Source organism: Xenopus laevis, chromosome 4S, assembly GCF_017654675.1.
Source record: "Xenopus laevis strain J_2021 chromosome 4S, Xenopus_laevis_v10.1, whole genome shotgun sequence".
NCBI classification, from domain to species: domain Eukaryota; kingdom Metazoa; phylum Chordata; class Amphibia; order Anura; family Pipidae; genus Xenopus; species Xenopus laevis.
The window spans coordinates 99,037,217-99,056,895 of NC_054378.1; the positions used below are offsets into that span (position 1 = coordinate 99,037,217).

The 19,679-nt window shown below is 37.6% G+C and overlaps 1 protein-coding gene across 3 annotated transcripts in view; it reads left to right on the forward strand.

The window, feature by feature from the left end:
* Positions 1-10,039, forward strand: part of c1orf21.S (chromosome 1 open reading frame 21 S homeolog) — a 73,123-nt gene extending 63,084 nt beyond the window's left edge. For 2 of the 3 annotated variants that reach the window (XM_041591305.1, XM_041591304.1), the window contains exons 4-6: positions 2,446-2,522; positions 5,755-5,815; positions 9,470-10,034. In XM_041591305.1, the coding sequence (XP_041447239.1) occupies positions 2,446-2,522; positions 5,755-5,815; positions 9,470-9,508 (177 nt within the window). In that variant the 3' untranslated portion in view covers positions 9,509-10,034. 3 annotated transcript variants of the gene reach the window in all.
* The last annotated feature ends 9,640 nt before the right edge of the window (positions 10,040-19,679 follow it).

Genomic DNA, 19,679 nt, shown 5'->3' on the forward strand with positions numbered 1-19,679 from the left:
ATAGCACCTGTCACTCTAAAATAGTTTCCCTGCCTGCACTTCGGTTGGAGGAAATAATAGTTCCAAAAAACAATTGTTTCCCCAGCTGTAGTGTAGCCTCTATTAGCCCACACCTCTGGAGTGAGAGGCTATTTAAGATGACAGGTGCCCTTTAAGCATCCACTACTAATGCACATTTATATCAATTATTGTTCCTCTTTTTATTTTTGTTTTGTTTTAGTAAGCACATAAAATCATTGCTGTCCTCTGAAATAATCACTTCATTAAACTGACATCATGGCCATGTTATAGCCAATGACTTATCACATTATAGTATGATTCACAGGCACTCAGCTAGAAATACTGTTAACCCCATGGTGGCACAAAGTGATCCCCGTTGTCATATTGCTGTTGCAGAAAATTCATTTCTGTATGGGGAGGATTTATATTGCAGTGTGCTCCCTGCCAAGTAGGTAGGCCTAGTAAGGTAGCACCGCAGTCTGTTATAAATTAATATTGCCTCTTTGTTTTTGCTCTGTTGACTAAGTTTACATTAAGCCCCACCGGAAATACAGATGGATAGTGATTCCTTAGAGGGACAACAAAAATCTATTTTCTATTAGGCTGCAGTTGTGGGCTTGAAAGAGTTCTAATTCTGTTACCTAGCTCTGTCACTTTAACTGACAGTTGCAGTAGCCTTGCATGAGATTCCATACTGCTTTGAAGGACTTCATAAATGACGGTAAGGCTATAATTTAGAAAGCGCACACCCAAAGAGATAAATGCTGAGGTGCCAATCCTGTGGAGGCTGCCCAAGTAAAGTCTCCTAATAGATATAGAACCAAAAACACATTAAAAAATTTGTTATATCAAACACTAACATATTGGCAAATCGCTCTACACGTTTCGACCACTGTGGTGGTCTTCATTAGGGGCAACACACACTTCAAGCACAAAAAGGATAAAAAGGGCAGGTACCTTTTTGTGCTTAATTTGTGTTTTGCCCCTGATGAAGACCACCACAGTGGTCGAAACACGTAGGGCAATTTGCCAATATGTAAGTGTTTGATACATAAATGAAGGTATCTGTGAAGCATTTGTTTTTAACGTATACACTGCTGTTCATTTAATCTACATATGTTTCAGATGCCTTTTAAATTGGACATCCCCGAACTGTGGGGCTAATTTTTCAAAACAAAACAGTCTAAGATAGTGAACCTTGATGGAATAAAATACTCTAAGATTATGGAGAATGTTACATTTTTATGACTATTACCCTGAAAATTAAAATATTGCTTGTTATGGGATGGGGTGACCTTTGACATAAGGAAGAAACTTCTTATTCTCTAATACATTTATACGAAGCATTTGCTTATGTGATTTGATATAGCTCTATATTCTTGATGAAGCTTTGGATAGACCTTGTCTGGAAGCTCTTTGAATATTGCAGAGGTAAAGATCTAAATCTAGACAGCTCTAGTGTTGCTTGTGTTGTTTTTTACTGGTTTCAGCTGATCTTGGCCAAGTTGGGTCTAATATATATATATATATATATATATATATATATTATATATATATATATATATATATATATATATATATATATATATATATATATATATATATATATATATATAATATATATATATATACCAATAGTTTCCAAACCAGTACTCCCTATTATTACATAGTATCTACTTCCAATGTTTCGGTCCCCATTGACCGAAACTTTGGAAGTAGATACTATGTAATAATAAAAATTTAATTTTTTCACTAAAAGGAGTGCTGGTTTGGAAACTATTGGTGTATGCAAAAATAACCGTGCACCCCTCTCTCTTTTATATTGCCCTGGAGTGCGGATACTTATTGGAGAATTCTATCTATCTATCTATATCTATCTATCTATCTATCTATCTATCTATCTATCTATCTATCTATCTATATATATATATATATATACTACATGTTGTGAGTAAGTTTTAATATTGCCAGTACAAGGGATGCACCAAATCCACTATTTGGGATTTGGCCAAATCCCCGAATCCTTCATGAAAGTTTTGGCCAAATACCGAACCAAATCCCAACTCCTAATTTACATATGCAAATTAGGGCCAGGAAAGGAAAAAGTGGAAACATTTTTTTACTTGTTTTGTGATTAAGTCACATTTCCCAGCCCACTCTAATTTGCATATGCAAATTAGGATTCAAATTCAGTTTTGGCCAGGCACAAGGATTCGGCCTAATCTGAATTCTGATGAAAAAGTCAGAATCCTGGATTTGGTGCATCCCTAGCCAGTACTATTCTACATGTGTCTTGGTTCCTTTACGTGGTTACAGAGCTCCATGGTGTCCTTTTAATATAATTATTGTTTCAGGTGTGTGTTATGCCTAATACTTGCTATATTTCCAAATATTTAAGCAAAGAGCAATGATCATTATGTTAATCTGACTTTCTTGATATTTTAGGAGAAAAGTGCCACCCACACTGCCAGATCTAAAAGTAACACTGAAGCTGCTGGTGCTGGACATCCCTATCGGATAAAGTAAGTGAAATGAAAGAAACGTGCTTGTCTGTGATTTAGCTGTTGAACATGTGCATGTATAAAATGCAAGTCGTTTTCTTATGATCATAAAACACACACAAACCTATATATATGTAGAAATTATACCTAAAGCTTTGGTATGGCTTTTAAATCAGTGGCCCATGTATGTTACTATATGTTCTTAACAGTGGAGTATAGTGTAGTGCTCCATGCATGAACGCCACCTGTAATATCAACACAGATCCACACTGGGCCTAGATGAGAAAAGCTGTTCTTCATATTACAGATGAGTCATCTTTAATAACCTTTTTTTGTTGAAACCGAAAACTATTAAGCACTGAAACTGTCCATGTGAAGTGCCATCAAATTTGTCATATGTTTGGATGATGCTGGATATGGCTAAGATTCAGTATGAGTGACACAGAAGATATCAGTCAGTTCAGTAGGGACTGCCAATTTCATGTTTGTTTTGAGACCCAATGGATTAAATAGGTTTTCTCTGTATATGCCACTATGGAGAAATAGTTGGGTTTTAAATATATTCATATTGCAGTAATGATAAAAAAGACACAAAGTCCATCAAGTTCAACCCCTCCAAATAATCCTCAGTGCATATATATATATATATATATATATATCTATATATATATATATATATATATATATATATATATATATATATATATATATATCTATATATATATATATCTATATATATATATATCTATATATATATATATATCTATATATATATATATCTATATATATATATATCTATATATATATATCTATATATATATATCTATATATAATCTATATATATATATATCTATATATATATCTATATATATATCTATCTATATATATCTATATCTATATATCTATATCTATATATCTATATATATATCTATATCTATATATATCTATATCTATATCTATCTATATCTATATCTATATCTATATCTATATCTATATCTATATCTATATCTATATCTATATCTATATCTATATCTATATCTATATCTATATCTATATCTATATCTATATCTATATCTATATATATATATATATATATATATATATATATATATATATATATATATATATATATATAACAAATCCGGAAAGCATGAGTGCACACTGGGATTTAATTAAAAATCTGATGTTTATTAAGTTACATTAAAAACTGGTCAACGTTTCGGTCCACCTCTAGGACCATAATCAAGACTTGTCGTCTTGATAATGGTCCTAGAGGTGGACCGAAACTGGTCAACGTTTCGGTCCACCTCTAGGACCATAATCAAGACTTGTCGTCTTGATAATGGTCCTAGAGGTGGACCGAAACGTTGACCAGTTTTAATGTAACTTAATAAACATCAGATTTTTAATTAAATCCCAGTGTGCACTCATGCTTTCCGGATTTGTTATGCTTTTTGTTATATGAGTGGCACCTGGGTGTCTTGCTGATTCCAGTGGAGTGCGGACTACCAAGGGTTTTATATATATATATATATATATATATATATATATATATATATATATGAATACACTCGCATAATATATAAAATTTATGAAAGTGTATATAATGCTTGTTCAAGAACTCAGCCAATCCTCTTTTAAAGGCATTAATAAAATCAGCCATCACAACATCACCCAGCAGTGAGTTCCACAGCCTCACTGTCCTCACTGTGAAGAACCCCCTACACTGCTTCAAATGAAATTTCTTTTCTTCTAGTCTTTCAGCTTTTCTATGGGAAAAAATGGTCCCCCATTGTCTGTCTATAATGCCTCCTAATGTACTTGTAAAGAGTAATCATATCCCTCACATGTACCTGTTCTCCAGAGAAGACAACTTTGATAGTCTTTCTTTATGTGTAAATACAGGAAAAATTAAGACTCTGCTTTTTCCCTGTTCTCATCAACCAAATTACCTCACTAGATTTTAAATATTTTTTTTATTTTTAAATTATTTTAAAAATAATTTGGCATTTATTTTACTCCTCACTGCAGTGCCTTTTCTTAGCTTGTGTGGTTGCTTTTTGTATGCTTTATTGGCTTTTTTGTACCTAATAAATGTTTCGGCTGTTCCAGCTAACTTAAATGCCTTAAAGGAACAGTTCAGTGTGAAAATAAAAACTGTGTAAATAGATAGGCTGTGCAAAATAAAAAATGTTTCTAATATAGTTAGTTAGCCAAAAATGTAATATATAAAGGCTGGAGTGAACAGATGTCTCATTAAACAGCCAGAATCCAACTTCCTGCTTTTCAGCTCTATAACTCTGAGTTAGTCAGCGACTTGAAGGGGGGCCACATGGTACATTTCTGTTCAGTGAGTTTGTAATTGATCCTCAGCATTCAGCTCAGATTCAAAAGCAACAGAAATGACCCATGTGGCCCCCCCTCGAGTCTCTGATTGGTTACTGCCTGGTAGCCAGGGTAACCAGTCAGTGTAAACCAAGAGAGCTGAAAAGCAGGAAGTTGGGTTCAAACTGACATGTTATACATCAAATCACTCCAGCCTTTATACATTACATTTTTGCCTAACTAACTATATTAGAAACACTTTTTATTTTGCACAGCCTATCTATTTACCAAGTTTTTATTTTTACACTGAACAATTCCTTTAAGTGCATGTTTTCTCTTACCAACCTCAATGCTAACCTTTTTATTAAATGATAATGGTTTGGCTTCTTCTAAATGAAACCACTGACTCTTCTGACCAGTGCAGGTATGTACTAATACAGGTATGGGACCTGTTATGCAGAATGCTCGGGAGTTAGGGTTTTCCGGATTACAGATCTTTCCATAATTTGGATTTTCATACCTAAGTAAGTCTATTAGAAAATAACTGAAACATGAAATAAACCCAATAGGCTTGGTTTGCGTCCAATTATGGTTAATTATATCTTAGATGGAAAGTACAAGCTACTGTTTTTTACAGAGAAAAAGGAAATATTTTTTTGATAAATTGTTTTATTTGGATAAAGTGGAGTCTATTAGAGAAAACCTTCCCATAATTTGGAGTTTTCTGGAAAACGGGTTTCCAGGTAACCGATCCCATACCTGTACAATAAAATACTTGCAGCATTGACTGCTTTGGCCAATGCTGAGGCATCAATACATCAAGGCTTCCAAAACGAATTTGTATTTATGCTATTTGCTCTCTACCTTTCCTTAATTCTTGTTTTTGGTGGTGAATCTCAGAAACTAATTTCTAGTGTTTGATTTTAAGTATCCACATCTCCGAGAGCCAGCAGGAGTTCTTCAGGATGCTGGATGAAAAAATTGAAAAGGTACGTATAGGACAAAATGGTTATCAACCTTGTATATGTACTGACTTCAAATATTGTCTCTCTGACTTTAAAAGGCAGAAATAAAGGCTAAATACTGACTTCAGATAGATATTGCCTGTCTCTTTCCTATAACATCAGGCACCGAGCTATAATTTGTGACCAAACTATTCCAAAATATTTTTTTGGCAATTTTGGAGCCCCTGACATGCCTAGAGATGATTAATAATGTTTATAATGTAAATTAAATATTTTACTATATTGGTTATTGAAAATCTAGAGCTGTTTATCAGTCTGTGGGTTATTACTCTATTTTCGGGTAGAATTAGATAACTGTGCTCTTATGGATTATATTTTGGTAAATTACTGCCCATTGGTAATACTGTATATTTGTTAATATGATAATAATATTTGTTGGTATGATAATAACCAGATCGGCCTGCACTCCTTAATGGAGACCTTTCACCCTAAGAAATAACTACAAATTCTTTTCTATGAAGTTAGTTAAGCAACATAAACGTTACTTACACTATATTTATTATTTAAATGTTGTTTACTTCAGTCTTGGAATTACAAATTCGCAACAAGCAGGCAGGAGCCATTTTGTGGACACTGTTATTAAGACAAATTGTGTATCACCCCAATATCTTGTGTAGGCACCAGGATGGGGGAAAAAGAATTTAGGTTCCATGTTTCATTTGCAAAGGACTTTAATAATACAGCTTTTTATGCGCAGGTGACAGGTCCACTTTACGCTTCACTCACAAGGTGCAAATTAGATAGATAATGTCCACTGCATTCCCCAAAATAATCCAATTTAAAAAAATCACAAAAGTATTTAATATAAAAAAATTGATTTAATATAAAAAAAAAAATATGATATGTTTAATGGTCAACGCTTTGACGTCACACCTTTCTTAAGACAAACATATATGTCGTGGTGACACTTGACTGCAGTTTTAGGTAAACTTAATTCTTTTTGTTAATTGTTATGTGTTGCTTATTTCTCATTTCTGGTCCTCTGTTATTATGTTCCATTTGGTGATAAAACTTCTCCCTGGTTACTAGGGCAATTAACCCAAAGTCTAGGAACAAAATATGTAATAATTAAAATACATATAAAGACCAATTACAAATTGCCTTGGAATTATGCTCTCTATGCCATATTAAATGAAATGTTTCAGGTGAACAACCCTTCTAAAGCTTTGCTAAAAAAAATTCAGAATATCTGATGCATTGCAGCTATTAAAGCAGAGGAACACGGGGCCTTGGGCTGTGTATCACTATCCTAAATATAACAGAGCACCCTGAAGAATGTTTCTTATTATATGAGACACAAGGGGAAGGTGCCAGAGAAAATTACCTTCACAGATTGCCAGGGAAACAACTGTACTCCATATAGGTTTCTATGTTGCCAAAAGCTTATCATGAAAATGTTATATGAGCTTCTGCTTTTAAATAGAAAAAAATAAAAAATTCTGTTCCATTTAATCGAGTTACATCAGTGGCTTTCTTTGCCAAAACTGCACCAGTCCCTACTAGTCCCTCCTATTATGTTTTAAAAGGGCTATTCAAACTTAAAATGTACTTTTAGTATGATGTAAAGAGTGATTTGCAATTGGTTTAAATGTGTGATTTTTATTTAAATGATGTAGCTTTTTGTTCCTCAGCTCTCCTGTTGCGAATTTCCGAAGCTATCTGGTTTCTATGGACCAAATTATCCTAACAACAAGCAGTGGTTTGAATAAGACACTTGAATATGGATAGGAGAGTGCTGGAAAGATAGAGTAATAAAAAGTAAAAATAGCAATAAAATGGTAGTCTCACAGAGCAATAGTTTTTTGGCTGCTGGGTGAGTGACCCCCATTTGAAGTATACAAAGATTCAGAAGAAGGCAGCAAACAATTACAGAAACTATTTAAAAAAAAAATATGAAAACCAAAGATGCTAAGAATTGACCATTTCATAATATATTACACTTTAACTTAAAACTACCCCTTTATTGTCCTTAACAGAAAATAGCAGGAAAATGGCCAGGAGGTATTACATCATTGGTAACAAGGACAACTATTAAAATTCCCCATAACATGAACTAATGCTTAAGGACCCACCATAAATGTAACCTGTGTGGCTGCCTGGGACCTGTAGTTTCCATGGAACCTAGTGGTGTGGTACATGGGCAGGGTGGAGACAGATCAGGGGAAGAAGAGGTTTGGGTTGGGGAGACTTCCCAAGGCTGAAGCAGAGGTTAATCTGGCCCACCTAAAAGGGATTGTTCACCTTTTAAATAAATGTTTAGCATGGCGTACAAAGTGATATTCAGAGACAATTTGCAATTGGTTTTATTTTTTTTATTATTTGTGGTTTTTGAGTTATTTGACTTTTTATTCAGCATCTCTCCAGTTTTCAGTTTCAGCACTCTGGTTGCTAGGGTCAAAATAACCCTAGCAATCATGCAGAGATTTAAATAAGAGACTGGAATATGAATAGATGGGGCAGATTCACTAAAGGGCAAAGTGAGTAATGCTAGCGAAGATTCGACAGCGTGACGTTATTTTGACGATTTACTAATGGCCTGCCGGTGTTGCGCTCTGGCGAATGGATGTAACTACGCAAATTCACTAAGATTCGCATTTTACTGAACGTAACGTTCAGTAAAATGCGAATCTTAGTGAATTTGCGTAGTTACATCCATTCGCCAGAGCGCAACGCCGGCAGGCCATTAGTAAATCGTCAAAATAATGTCACGCTGTCGAATCTTCGCTAGCATTCCTCACTTTGCCCTTTAGTGAATCTGCCCCATCTATTCATTCTTGCACCAGACTTGCCTTCGCGACCTCAGACCAGGCAAACTGCAATAGAGTAGATAGGACTTCTTCAAAAAATAGTTGAAAAACTGCTGGCGACTTTTCATTTTTCAGGGTGATAGGCTGCAAAAGAGTGTACATTTTTTCTGGGGTACCCGGCTTCCCCGATACGTTTCCTAACATATGGCACATAAACTATACAGTGGACTCATGTGTAGGGCAATATAACAACTCTATTTTATTAAGGTTTCCCAGGCTTGTGTAGTGTAATGTATTTGCTGCAACATATACGTCCCTTAAACTTTAACTTCCCACCGTATGCAAATTAGGCAACGCTAGCGCAACCTCGCTTCGCTTGCCACCGTAATGCTAGCGCAACTTCGCCAGCGTTCTGCACCCTGGACACAACTTCGGATTTTAGGGAATTAGCATTGTCCTGGCGAATCCACGGCAGGCGAAGTGTTGCCATATGAGTGAAGCGGACGCAAGCACAAATTCGGCGCTTAGTGAATCTGCCCCAGAGTAATTAAAAGTAGCAATAACTAAATTTGTAGCCTTACAGCGCATATGTTTTTAGATGGGTCACTGACCCCCCATTTGAAAGCTGGAAACATTCAAAAGAAGGCAAATATAATATAAAAAAGAATAAATGAAGACCAATTGAAAGGTTGCTTAAAATGAGCCATTCTACAACATATTTAAAGGTGAACCACCCCTTTCTGTGTTGGAAGAGGTATAGTGGAGCCAACATAAATGTTCCCGAGGTGGAAAGCTCATCTTTGCCCAAGATCATTGTTAATTTAATCTTTATTTATGGCAGTTTTTCTTGAATTCATCTTTTTGTTTAAAGGGACGCGATTACTGCTCAGAAGAGGAGGATATAACATAGCTTCAACTCCAGGCAAAATGTGTAAATATCCTAACACACTGAGCAAGGCTCTGGCAAACGGATCTTCTTAATTGCAACAGCAAAGTGTAGCTGTGGACTCCAATCGTTTTGCTGCCACCGTATCTCTGCGATTGTATCGGATCTTTTATTGCAGCACACTGTCATCTGCAAGAAGAAATGCGCTGGTTTGGGTAAGAGATTCTATTGCTTCCAATTTGCTTCTTGGATACTGAACTATGTGACAAGTGGAGGAGCCAATCGGTGTATTCCTCTGTCTATTTGATGGTCGTTGCAATGGAGCCAGGGTTTAACGTGGGTGAAGAGGAACTTCTAACAAAACACCGCACACCGTGATCTCATCAAGGACTAATTCCTGCTTCTTCCTCCCGCTTTATTTCAGGAAAAGGTGTTCCGACCCATAGAGGAAGGATTTGAGATGTCTTTGTTCTAATTGCACATACCATCGTCTGTAAATCATCTGAACCCCCAACAATTTTTTTTCTACTAAAATAAATGTTAGTTTTTATGTTTTGGGGGTTTTCTTTTTTGTTTATACAGTTTGCAAAAAAAAAAAAAAAAAAAGCTGCAGACTTTTTTCTGGCATTTTATCCAAACAAAACGTTATCATGGGAGAATCCAACTTGCATTCTAGTTATTGTCTAGCTTTACACCTCTTATAGATATATCATGTGTTTGTCTAGTTGTATGAGTATTATGGCACAGGGCGAAGTATAAATGGTGCTACTTGAGGCTGCATCAGCGTCTGATTGGGGGGCCCAGGGCCGACGAGGCTGCTGCCTCAACATCCCCCTGGCCCCTCATACTTTCTTTTTTGTTCAGCCGGGCCAGGGAGGGAAGTCGGAAGCCGCTTAGGTGCAAGGACCGGGAATGGGCCCGCCAGGTTTTTTGTAGTGATGTGTGGGCCAACCCGGGACCTGCGGGTTTACTTGAGGGTTGGACGACATACCAAATGTCGTCTTCCGACTTCTGGGTTGAGTTTTTATAGACAAGCGCCTCTAGTCCTGCCCCTTTTGTGATGTCATCAGACCCGGAAGTCGGGTGCGGGTGGTGGGAGGGTGCTGGTCAGGAAAAGCCCGACCCGCACATCACTACTGGGCTGCATTCAAAAACAGCACTATTTAGCCTTCATTTCATCCCATTTGCTCGTGGGAAGTAGTTGTTTCTCCTAGCACCCATAATTCCCCTAGCACCCATAATTGCCACACACATTTTCCAGTGCTCACCGCAGATGCCAGCTGAGCAGCAGCACCCAATGGTCCCTGTTGAATAACAACATTTCATGGCCCCCAATTTACCGGCGGTGTGTTTTATAGCTAAGCGAGACAATGGCACACGCCTATTTGTAGTGTTTTGTTGCTTCGTGGGCAGAGGACAAAATGCTCCTAATTGCCTTTTACCTCCGAAATTCTTTTAAAATGGAAATTGTGACAGTCTGCATTTTCGAGTGGTAATTGCCTTTATTCATCAGGCAATTTCCATTGAATTCCAAGTGAATGAGGGAAATTTGGAGCATTTTTACCCCACCTACAACCCTACAAAATACTACAGATCACCGTGTGTGCCGATGGCCTAAAGCAGAATATAAGGCGTGATGATCAACGGTCTTTACATAAGTCGCCAATAACAAACTGGCAGAACTTGGTGAAAAGGCCCAATGTGTCCCATAACATGTGCACAAACAGAAGTGCTCAGAACTAAATGTTACTACTGTTATAATAACTAAACTGTTATAAACTATGTGCAATGTTTTCATATGAAAACTTGCCATTTTTTTCTGATCCTGTTTATAGAAACGTCTTTGGTCAAGTCCAGTTAATATCAGTTTGATGGTCCTACCAGTTGGATGCAAGAAACCCCCATGGGTTTGTATGAGAATATGTTGGGTCTCTAGTGTGTAAAGAGTCTAAAGGACATGAGCTGTGGTTTCCAGAGCAGCCCAAATTGTAAAGCCTGCCTTACTAATAGGCAGCAATGAGTAGTTGTGTGTATATGCGCTCTGTATATATTGTTAGAAAGAACAGAAAGCCTGTATACCATATACATGAGTGCTAACAAACAGGGTAATTGCATATACACTCGGCTTAGCTTTCATTTCTGTTGATATACTTCTTCTCTATGGAAACACCATGGAATAACAACATTATGGAATAACAACATTATTAGCCTAATATTTCATTTTCCCATGCACACAGGCTGGCTATGTTGTATATAGATGGACCACAAAATGGTTGCTGTCTGCCTCTTTCTCCATTCCCTTCCCCCACTGTGAGAAAGACATACTTTATTCAGTGAAGTCAGGGAATGAGGGATTGTATTCTGGCCGAGGGCTGCTCATGGCATGCTGTCCCTTTAAAAACCCTAAACAAAGTAATGTGTGTACCAGTGCATGTGTGTGATCATATCTACATCAGGATACTGTGCTGCTTTCTGTCACATGATCATCCTATATCTATCCAGTATAATAGAGAGGGGAGTGCATACACAGTCTTCTTACATCGTGTTGATCCCACAAGTTCTGAAGTGCCTCGGGCAGTTACTCATTTCATGCTCATCAGTCTGGGCTTATTCTTCCAGGGGTTTGGTCTTGAGACATGTGCTGTATGTACAGGATTCTTAGGACCTAAGAAATAAAGAAATCTCCACTATAAGGGCTTTTCTTTGTTCAATTTTAAAGAGAAACTACCCCCCTACTTTTTTGACTTAGTTGGACTGATGCAGAAAAAGTGCATAAAGGGCCGGATTTACAAACTGCCCGGCCCTAAGACAACTCTGCTTATGTGGCCTTGCTACAAATCTGGGCCTGGGCACATAAACACTGAACTTCCAAAAAGTAATATAAATGTTTTTTTCTACACAAACATACATTGCACAGATTAAAAGGAAATCATGATATCCGGCTCTGTGCTCGGACGGATCAGTTTCCCACCCCCTTTGCAGAACGTTCTTCCCCTCCATCAACATTCTGACATATGAAGTCCCTCTTCTTTTCAGAGAATCTTGGTACCACCCAATGCTAAGAGGGACTTCAAGTCCCAGAATCCAGCACTTCACAATTGAAAAACGTAAGGGACGGGTTGGATTACACAATGAGACTTTGAGGGGGGGGGGGGGTTAGAAACTAGTTCATAACTTGCATTATAGTTTCTTTTAAATCTGTGGAATAAGGTATGTCCCTATGAAAAGAAACACATTGATGTTCCTATCTGGAAGTTCAGATCGTGTTTATGCACCTCTTCTACATAAACTCAATTAGATGAGAACAAGTTCAAGAGGGGGCTATATTTTCCCTTAAAGGGCATGTAAAGGCAAAAAAATAAAACCTCATTTTTACTTTCTTTAATGAAAAAGAAACCTATCGCCAATATACTTTAATTAAAAAATGTGTACCATTTTTATAAGAAACCTGACTGTATGCAGTGACATTCTTCCTTCATTTACTGCTGTGGATAGGAATTGTCAGATGGTCCCTAACTGCTGAGCAGGGAAACAATCATACTTATGAACAGCAGAGGGAGCCCCCACCTTACTTCCCAGCCATGCAGAATTCAAGCAGCTTTGTTTATGACGATCCCTAAGCAGCCCAGACCACACTGAGCATGTGCACAGTCTTAGTCTTGCAAAGATGTTTAACAAAGTTACAAGATGGTGACCCCCTGTACCCAACTTTGAAAGCATAAATTATTTGTATGATTAGGCTTGTGGTGCAGTAAGTTCACATTTATCTTTAGTATACAAAATACAGCATTTCTAGCCTTATTCTATTTTTAGACTTTACATGCCCTTTAAAGTTACATTTTTAGTATAATGTAGATGGTGATATTCTGAGACTGTTTGCAAATGGTTTTCACTTTTTGAGGTTATTTTGCTTTTTTCCTGTGCGCCAATCCCCATTGCTCCAGTTCCAATGATGAAAATTTGCGCAAATAAAAGGGAGGGGCCTAGGGGCAACCGCTATGTAAATGTCTGTAGGGCTGTTAAATGGGTTGTTCACCTTCCAACACTTTTTTTCAGTTCAGTTGGTTGCAGACAGTTCACCAGAAATAAAAACTTTTTCCTGATACTTCATATTTGTGACCGCTTGCCTAATATTGAAGTTTAAAGGTTAATATTTAACCATCTTATGTCTTTCTGAAACAGTTCTGGGAGAGGGGGGGGGTTGCCGACTCTTTAACTGTTCTAAATTGATCCATATTTTTCAGATTTTTGCCCAATAGTCTGAAATAGTTGATTTTTCGGCTAATTCCAGCACAGACCACAAAAACTTCCAAATGGTATAAGGACCTCTGCCAATGACTTACATACAACCTCGGTAGGTATGAGATGCCGTATTTTCAGAATATGGCCCCAAAAAATTTGAGGTTTTTTTTCCATTAAAAATTTGGATTCTATATTAAAAAAAAAAACTATAGTTTTTACTATTCGGTTCACCAGAAATAAAAACTTTTTCCTGATACTTCATATTTGTGACCGCTTGCCTAATATTGAAGTTTAAAGGTTAATATTTAACAATCTTATGTCTTTCTGAAACAGTTCTGGGAGAGGGGGGGGGTTGCCGACTCTTTAACTGTTCTAAATTGATCCGTATTTTTCAGATTTTTGCCCAATAGTCTGAAATAGTTGATTTTTCGGCTAATTCCAGCACAGACCACAAAAACTTCCAAATGGTATAAGGACCTCTGCCAATGACTTACATACAACCTCGGTAGGTATGAGATGCCGTATTTTCAGAATATGGCCCCAAAAAATTTGAGGTTTTTTTTCCATTAAAAATTTGGATTCTATATTAAAAAAAAAACTATAGTTTTTACTATTCGGACTTTGATAAATAACCCCCTAATTATAGCAAATTGTAACAATTACTACAATTAAATGTAACCGTTCAGAATCTGCAGCTGGATCACTGAGCTGCCAGATCCAATTTTGGAAAAAACAGTAAAATATATATATATTTCTGGTGAACAAACCACTGAAAAAAATATTTGGAAGGTGAACAACCTCTTTAAGAGCCAAAAGAAGCTGATTTATTAGAAATAGATGTTCCTCGAAGTCAGAATAGTCATATTTAGGTTCTGTTGGGGAATAACCAGTATGTCTGTCCTACGCTACTGGTAGAAAAACATCCTTTCATGATAAATATTCTGTTTATATGGAAATAGTATCGTTTTCATTTATTTCGGGAGACTTTGTGCACACAATAAGACATTTACTGTCTCTGTATGGGATATAAGATAGAGGAAACGTATTGAATCAAGAAACAGTCCATTATAGTCATTTTACCTCTCTACCTGTGTAACTGCAAACAGTTGTCTTGTGTGACTTCTAATGTAATATTCACGTTCAGTGTAAATTGTGTACATACACGTATATATACACTCTATATATATATATATATATATATATATATATATATATATATATATATATATATATATATATATATATATATATATATATATATATATATATATATATATATATATATATATATAGCAGATGTATATTGAGTTTGCAGTTTGTTTTTTTTACCATAATAAAAATGAGGTGATCTTTAAAAGATATATATATATTTTTAGCAGATTAGTGTATATTTCTAGTTAAAGTATAGTACACTTTCTTTCTACTTCTGCTTGTTTATAAAGGGGAAGTTGACCTTCAGACAAGAAAACAGTTGTAAACATTGCACACACTCATACGTGGAACAGTCTCGTATAGATTTTATGCTCCCTTTTTAAATTGACCCAAGTTTTACATAGTTACATCGTAAGTTAGGTTGAAAAAAGACACACGTCCATCAAGTTCAACCTTTTAACTCTATTTTAACCTGCCCAACTGCCAGTTGATCCAGAGGAAGGCAAAAAAAAACAAAAAAACATTTGAAGTCTCAGAGGGGGAAATATTCCTTCCTGACTCCAAAATGGCGAATTCCTGTCAAATACTGAGAATGGTCTGTCCCTGGTGCCTCTGCTTAGTTATTGCCATAGTGTATAATGTGCTAGGGGGTTTCCACTAGTAGACAAATGCCTTGAATGCCTTCCACTGCTCCTAGTCTTTTAATAGGAGACGCATGGAAGTGCGGGGGTGGGTGTTGCTTCCCCTAAAAAGCTCTGTGATTGAGAGCTTAAAGCAAAGGTTCCGTTTAAAAATAAAAATTGGGTAAATAGAAAGACTGCAAAATAAAAAATGTTTCTAATATAGTTAGTTAGCCAAAAATGTAATGTATAAAGGCTGGAGTGACTGGATGTCTAACATAATAGCCAGAACACTACTTCCTGCTTTTCCTGCAGTTACTCAGCGACATTTCTGTTCAGTGAGTTTGTAATTGATCCTCAGCATTCAGCTCAGATTCACAGCAACAGTTATGACCCATGTGCCCCCCCCCCTCAAGTCTCTGATTGGTTACTGACTGGTAACCAATCCGTGGAAACCAAGAGAGCTGAAAAGCAGGAAGTAGTGTTCAGGCTATTATGTTAGACATCCAGTCACTCCAGCCTTTATACATTACATTTTTGCTAACTAACTATATTGGAAACATTATTTATTTTGCACAGCCTATTTACCTAGTTTTTATTTTTATACTGAACAATTCCTTTAAAAGTGACATAACCATTAGGAGGGAATTACAAATTTACTGGAAAACACATTGAGGCTGAATTTGTAATACTGACCCTGGCTAAGCCCATGACCAGGTGACACCCCTAAAAACCCCTGGGAATTTACCGTTTAGGCTGCATTTTTTGTCTGAAGATGTAAATCTCCCTCAAATATGTGTTTGCATCTAATAAAAAGAGATAAGGACAGGGCCACATGAGCAACTTGAAGCTGACTTTGGCTAAATATAGATCCATTTGTTTTCCTAGGGAGAAGTTTGTGCTGCACAAAGTAAACTGTGTGGCATGTCCCAGTATAATGTAATAGTCTATATTAAGCGGCATATTTATCAAGCATCGAATTTCGAAGTAAAAAAACTTTGAAGTTCGACTATCGAATTTGTATACTTCAATAGTCCAAGTATTTTTTTGAGCAAAGACGGCCGTATTCGATCGAAGTAAAATTGTACGATCGAACAATTGAATCCTTCGATTCAAAGGATTTTACTAAAAAAAAAACTTTGACTTCTCAAAACTTGCCCAAAAGCCTCAGATAGGTTCTAGGAGGTCCCCCGTAGGCTAAACAGCAACTCGGCAGGTTTAAGGTGGCGAAGTGTCGAAGTCGCAAAGTTTATTCGAGTGGTCAAAGTTTTTTCACTTCGAATCGAAGTCGAATTTGGCCTATTCGATGGTCGAAGTACCCAACAAATACTTAGAAATTCGAAGTTTTTTACTTTGAAAATTCACTTCGACCCTTGATAAATCTGCCCCTTAGTCTGATTAAAGTCGCCAAGTTGGTTTAGTGGCAAAGGCCTGAGGCTGGACTAATCTGGTGCTTCTAAATCTCTATTTAGGCCCAGTGTAATCCTAATTGCATCTCAAATGCCTTATAAATGGGTGAAGGTCTATGCTGTAGCAAATCTTTGTACAGACAGATAAATGATTAGGGTTCCGCAGAAATGATGAGGTAGATCTGATAAAACAAAGGTTTCACTTGCTCGCAAGCCTAACTCATGATGTATTGATTGTATACGTGTATTCAGGACACATTCAGTATTGCTTCATGTTTCCCTTTCTGTCGGACGTTATTAATATCCTGCAGATCTTTTTTTTGTGCACATCCTGGTAATGATCTGTATATTTTTGTACCAAGCCCTTTGTTTAAAAGCCAGAATTCAATAAACAAGATTGTTGAACTTTGGGTGGGATTCTTTTATCTTTTTAGTTCTCTTTGCAGGAGCCACGCTCTGGCTAAGAAAAGGCAGTGGGAGAAGAATGGTGGACAGCGATAGCCATCTTACAAGGAATGGTCACAAAAGAACAAAGCCCATCAAATCCAAGCCATGTCTATATATGACACTGTTTTCCCCCATCTTCAGTAGTGTGCACCCCTGTGCCCATCCCCCAAATAGCTGTGTAAATATATCACAGACGACTCCACCTCATCCATCTACAGCAGCCTAAAGAGTAAGCAATTCCCAACAGAAATCACTTTCTGATTAAATAATGTAATAGTCTGTGCTTTTCTGCCTTTTGCCACCAGCACGGGAGCATATTTAACATGGCTGGTTAATAAGCAGAGATGTGAGACTATTACAGATTCAGTAATCAGCAGATCTCATTGTAACGTGTCTTGCACAAAACTATTTACTGTTGCTAATCTGTCATACCAACGTATGTGACTTTAGTTAATTCATTTACATGACTTCTACCCCAAACAGTTAGTTTTTCCACTACCAATATAATGAATGTGAAACAACAGCGCCATCTGCTGTTCACTTGGCCGGCCATCTGAAAATGAAGTTACCGAGTGGAATATTTCGTGGCTTTGAACGGAGCACAGAGGATTCTTCCCTGATGGCTGGCTAGCTGAACTAAACAGCAGGTTGCCACTGCTCTTTACAAATCATTATATTAGTAGTTTAAAAACGGCTAACGTTTGGAAAACTAGAAACATTTTTGCAGAGGAGCTCGCAGGGCAATTTTACGTTTAGTCTGGGGTTGATCTGTCATGTAAAACTAGGGTCAATTACTACAGCTTCACTTTCACAAAATGCTTAGGGGCAGACGTTTGTGAAACGCTGGTGATCACACGAATAACTAGAGGTCGAGCTGTGTCGTAAAGAGCCACATTGTCCTGAAATGTTTCTTAAGTAGGTACAATACTGGGTGTAATACTGGGTGTATTGGTGGGAATGAGAGTTGCCTTGGCCTTGTGTCATTGTTGGTGGGGGGATAATTTTTCAGTACTCACATGACATCGCTCCACCTTTTTATTAATATAGGGAAGCAATCAAGTAAGAGAGAAAATGTAAGTATGTTACAGGTAAAATAAGTCCTGCTCAAACCAAGTTGCCTTATTAACCTGCACTCCCCCAGCACAACTGTTAAGGTCCCACACACCATTTCACTGCCCTCTAGTTACATGCGGGTAGAGAAAAACACGGGCCGCACCTGTACACTGTACAGACTTAGAGATTGAACTGGGACGGCACAGACAGACCTAAATGCCCAGAGAGTGCAGACTGTGCCCGTGATGTGACCGAGAGGCAGTGGAGGACGAGGCCCACTTCCTGTTACAATGCCCCAAATACTCCGTTCACTTGATAAGTGCTATTGACATCTGGAGCATCTACTTTTTTGACTGCTAATCTTACACTGAACTATATTTATGTTCAGGATTTTTTTCCCCCAATAGTTTCTCTTTAACATGAACTATTTTGGCACATTCTACTCACGCCCATATGCAGCATCTTAACAAGACTTTCCTTTGATGAATTGAATTATGGGAGACAGTGTGTGTTGGTTGAAAGGTTAGCAATATCCTTTTACTAGGAGGCAAATAATCTGCCTGTGTATGTTTGGAATGTGGGAGAAAACTGGAGTGCCTAGAGCAGTGATCCCCAACCAGTAGCTCGTGAGCATCATGTTGCTCACCAACCCCTTGTATGTTGCTCTCAGTGGCCTCAAAGCAGGAGCATATTTTTGAATTCCAGGCTTGGAGGCAAGTTTTGGTTGAACAAAAACCAGGTGTACTGCCAAACAGAGCCTCAATGTAGGTTGACAATCCACATAGGGGCTACCAAATGGCCAAACATAGCACTTATCTGGCACCCCAGGAATATTTTTCATGCTTGTGTTGCTCCCCAACTCATTTTACTTCTGAATAGTGCTCACGGGTTCAAAAGGTTGGGGATCCCTGGCCTAGAGGAAGCCCATTATGACACAAGATGGAGAGTGTGCCTGGTAGAGTCCTGCACGGGTCCATTTTTTGGAACCCGTACCCGCATTCTTACCTGCTTGGACCCACTACCCGACCCGCAAGTACCTTATCCACAACCCGGACCCGCTGACCATCAAGAATCAGGAAGTGCTGTCATTGTAAACCGGAAGTGACCTCATCAGGAGTAGGCATGATCAGCAAAAATCGCTATGGAGAAGACCCGCACCTTCTACTTGCAACCCGCAGGTTTTTGCAGGTAGTCCGCAGGTACCCGGCCAGCTGCAGGACTTTAGCGCCTGGTCTAGGAAGTGGTCTCCTAGAGCAACCTGAATTATCTGAG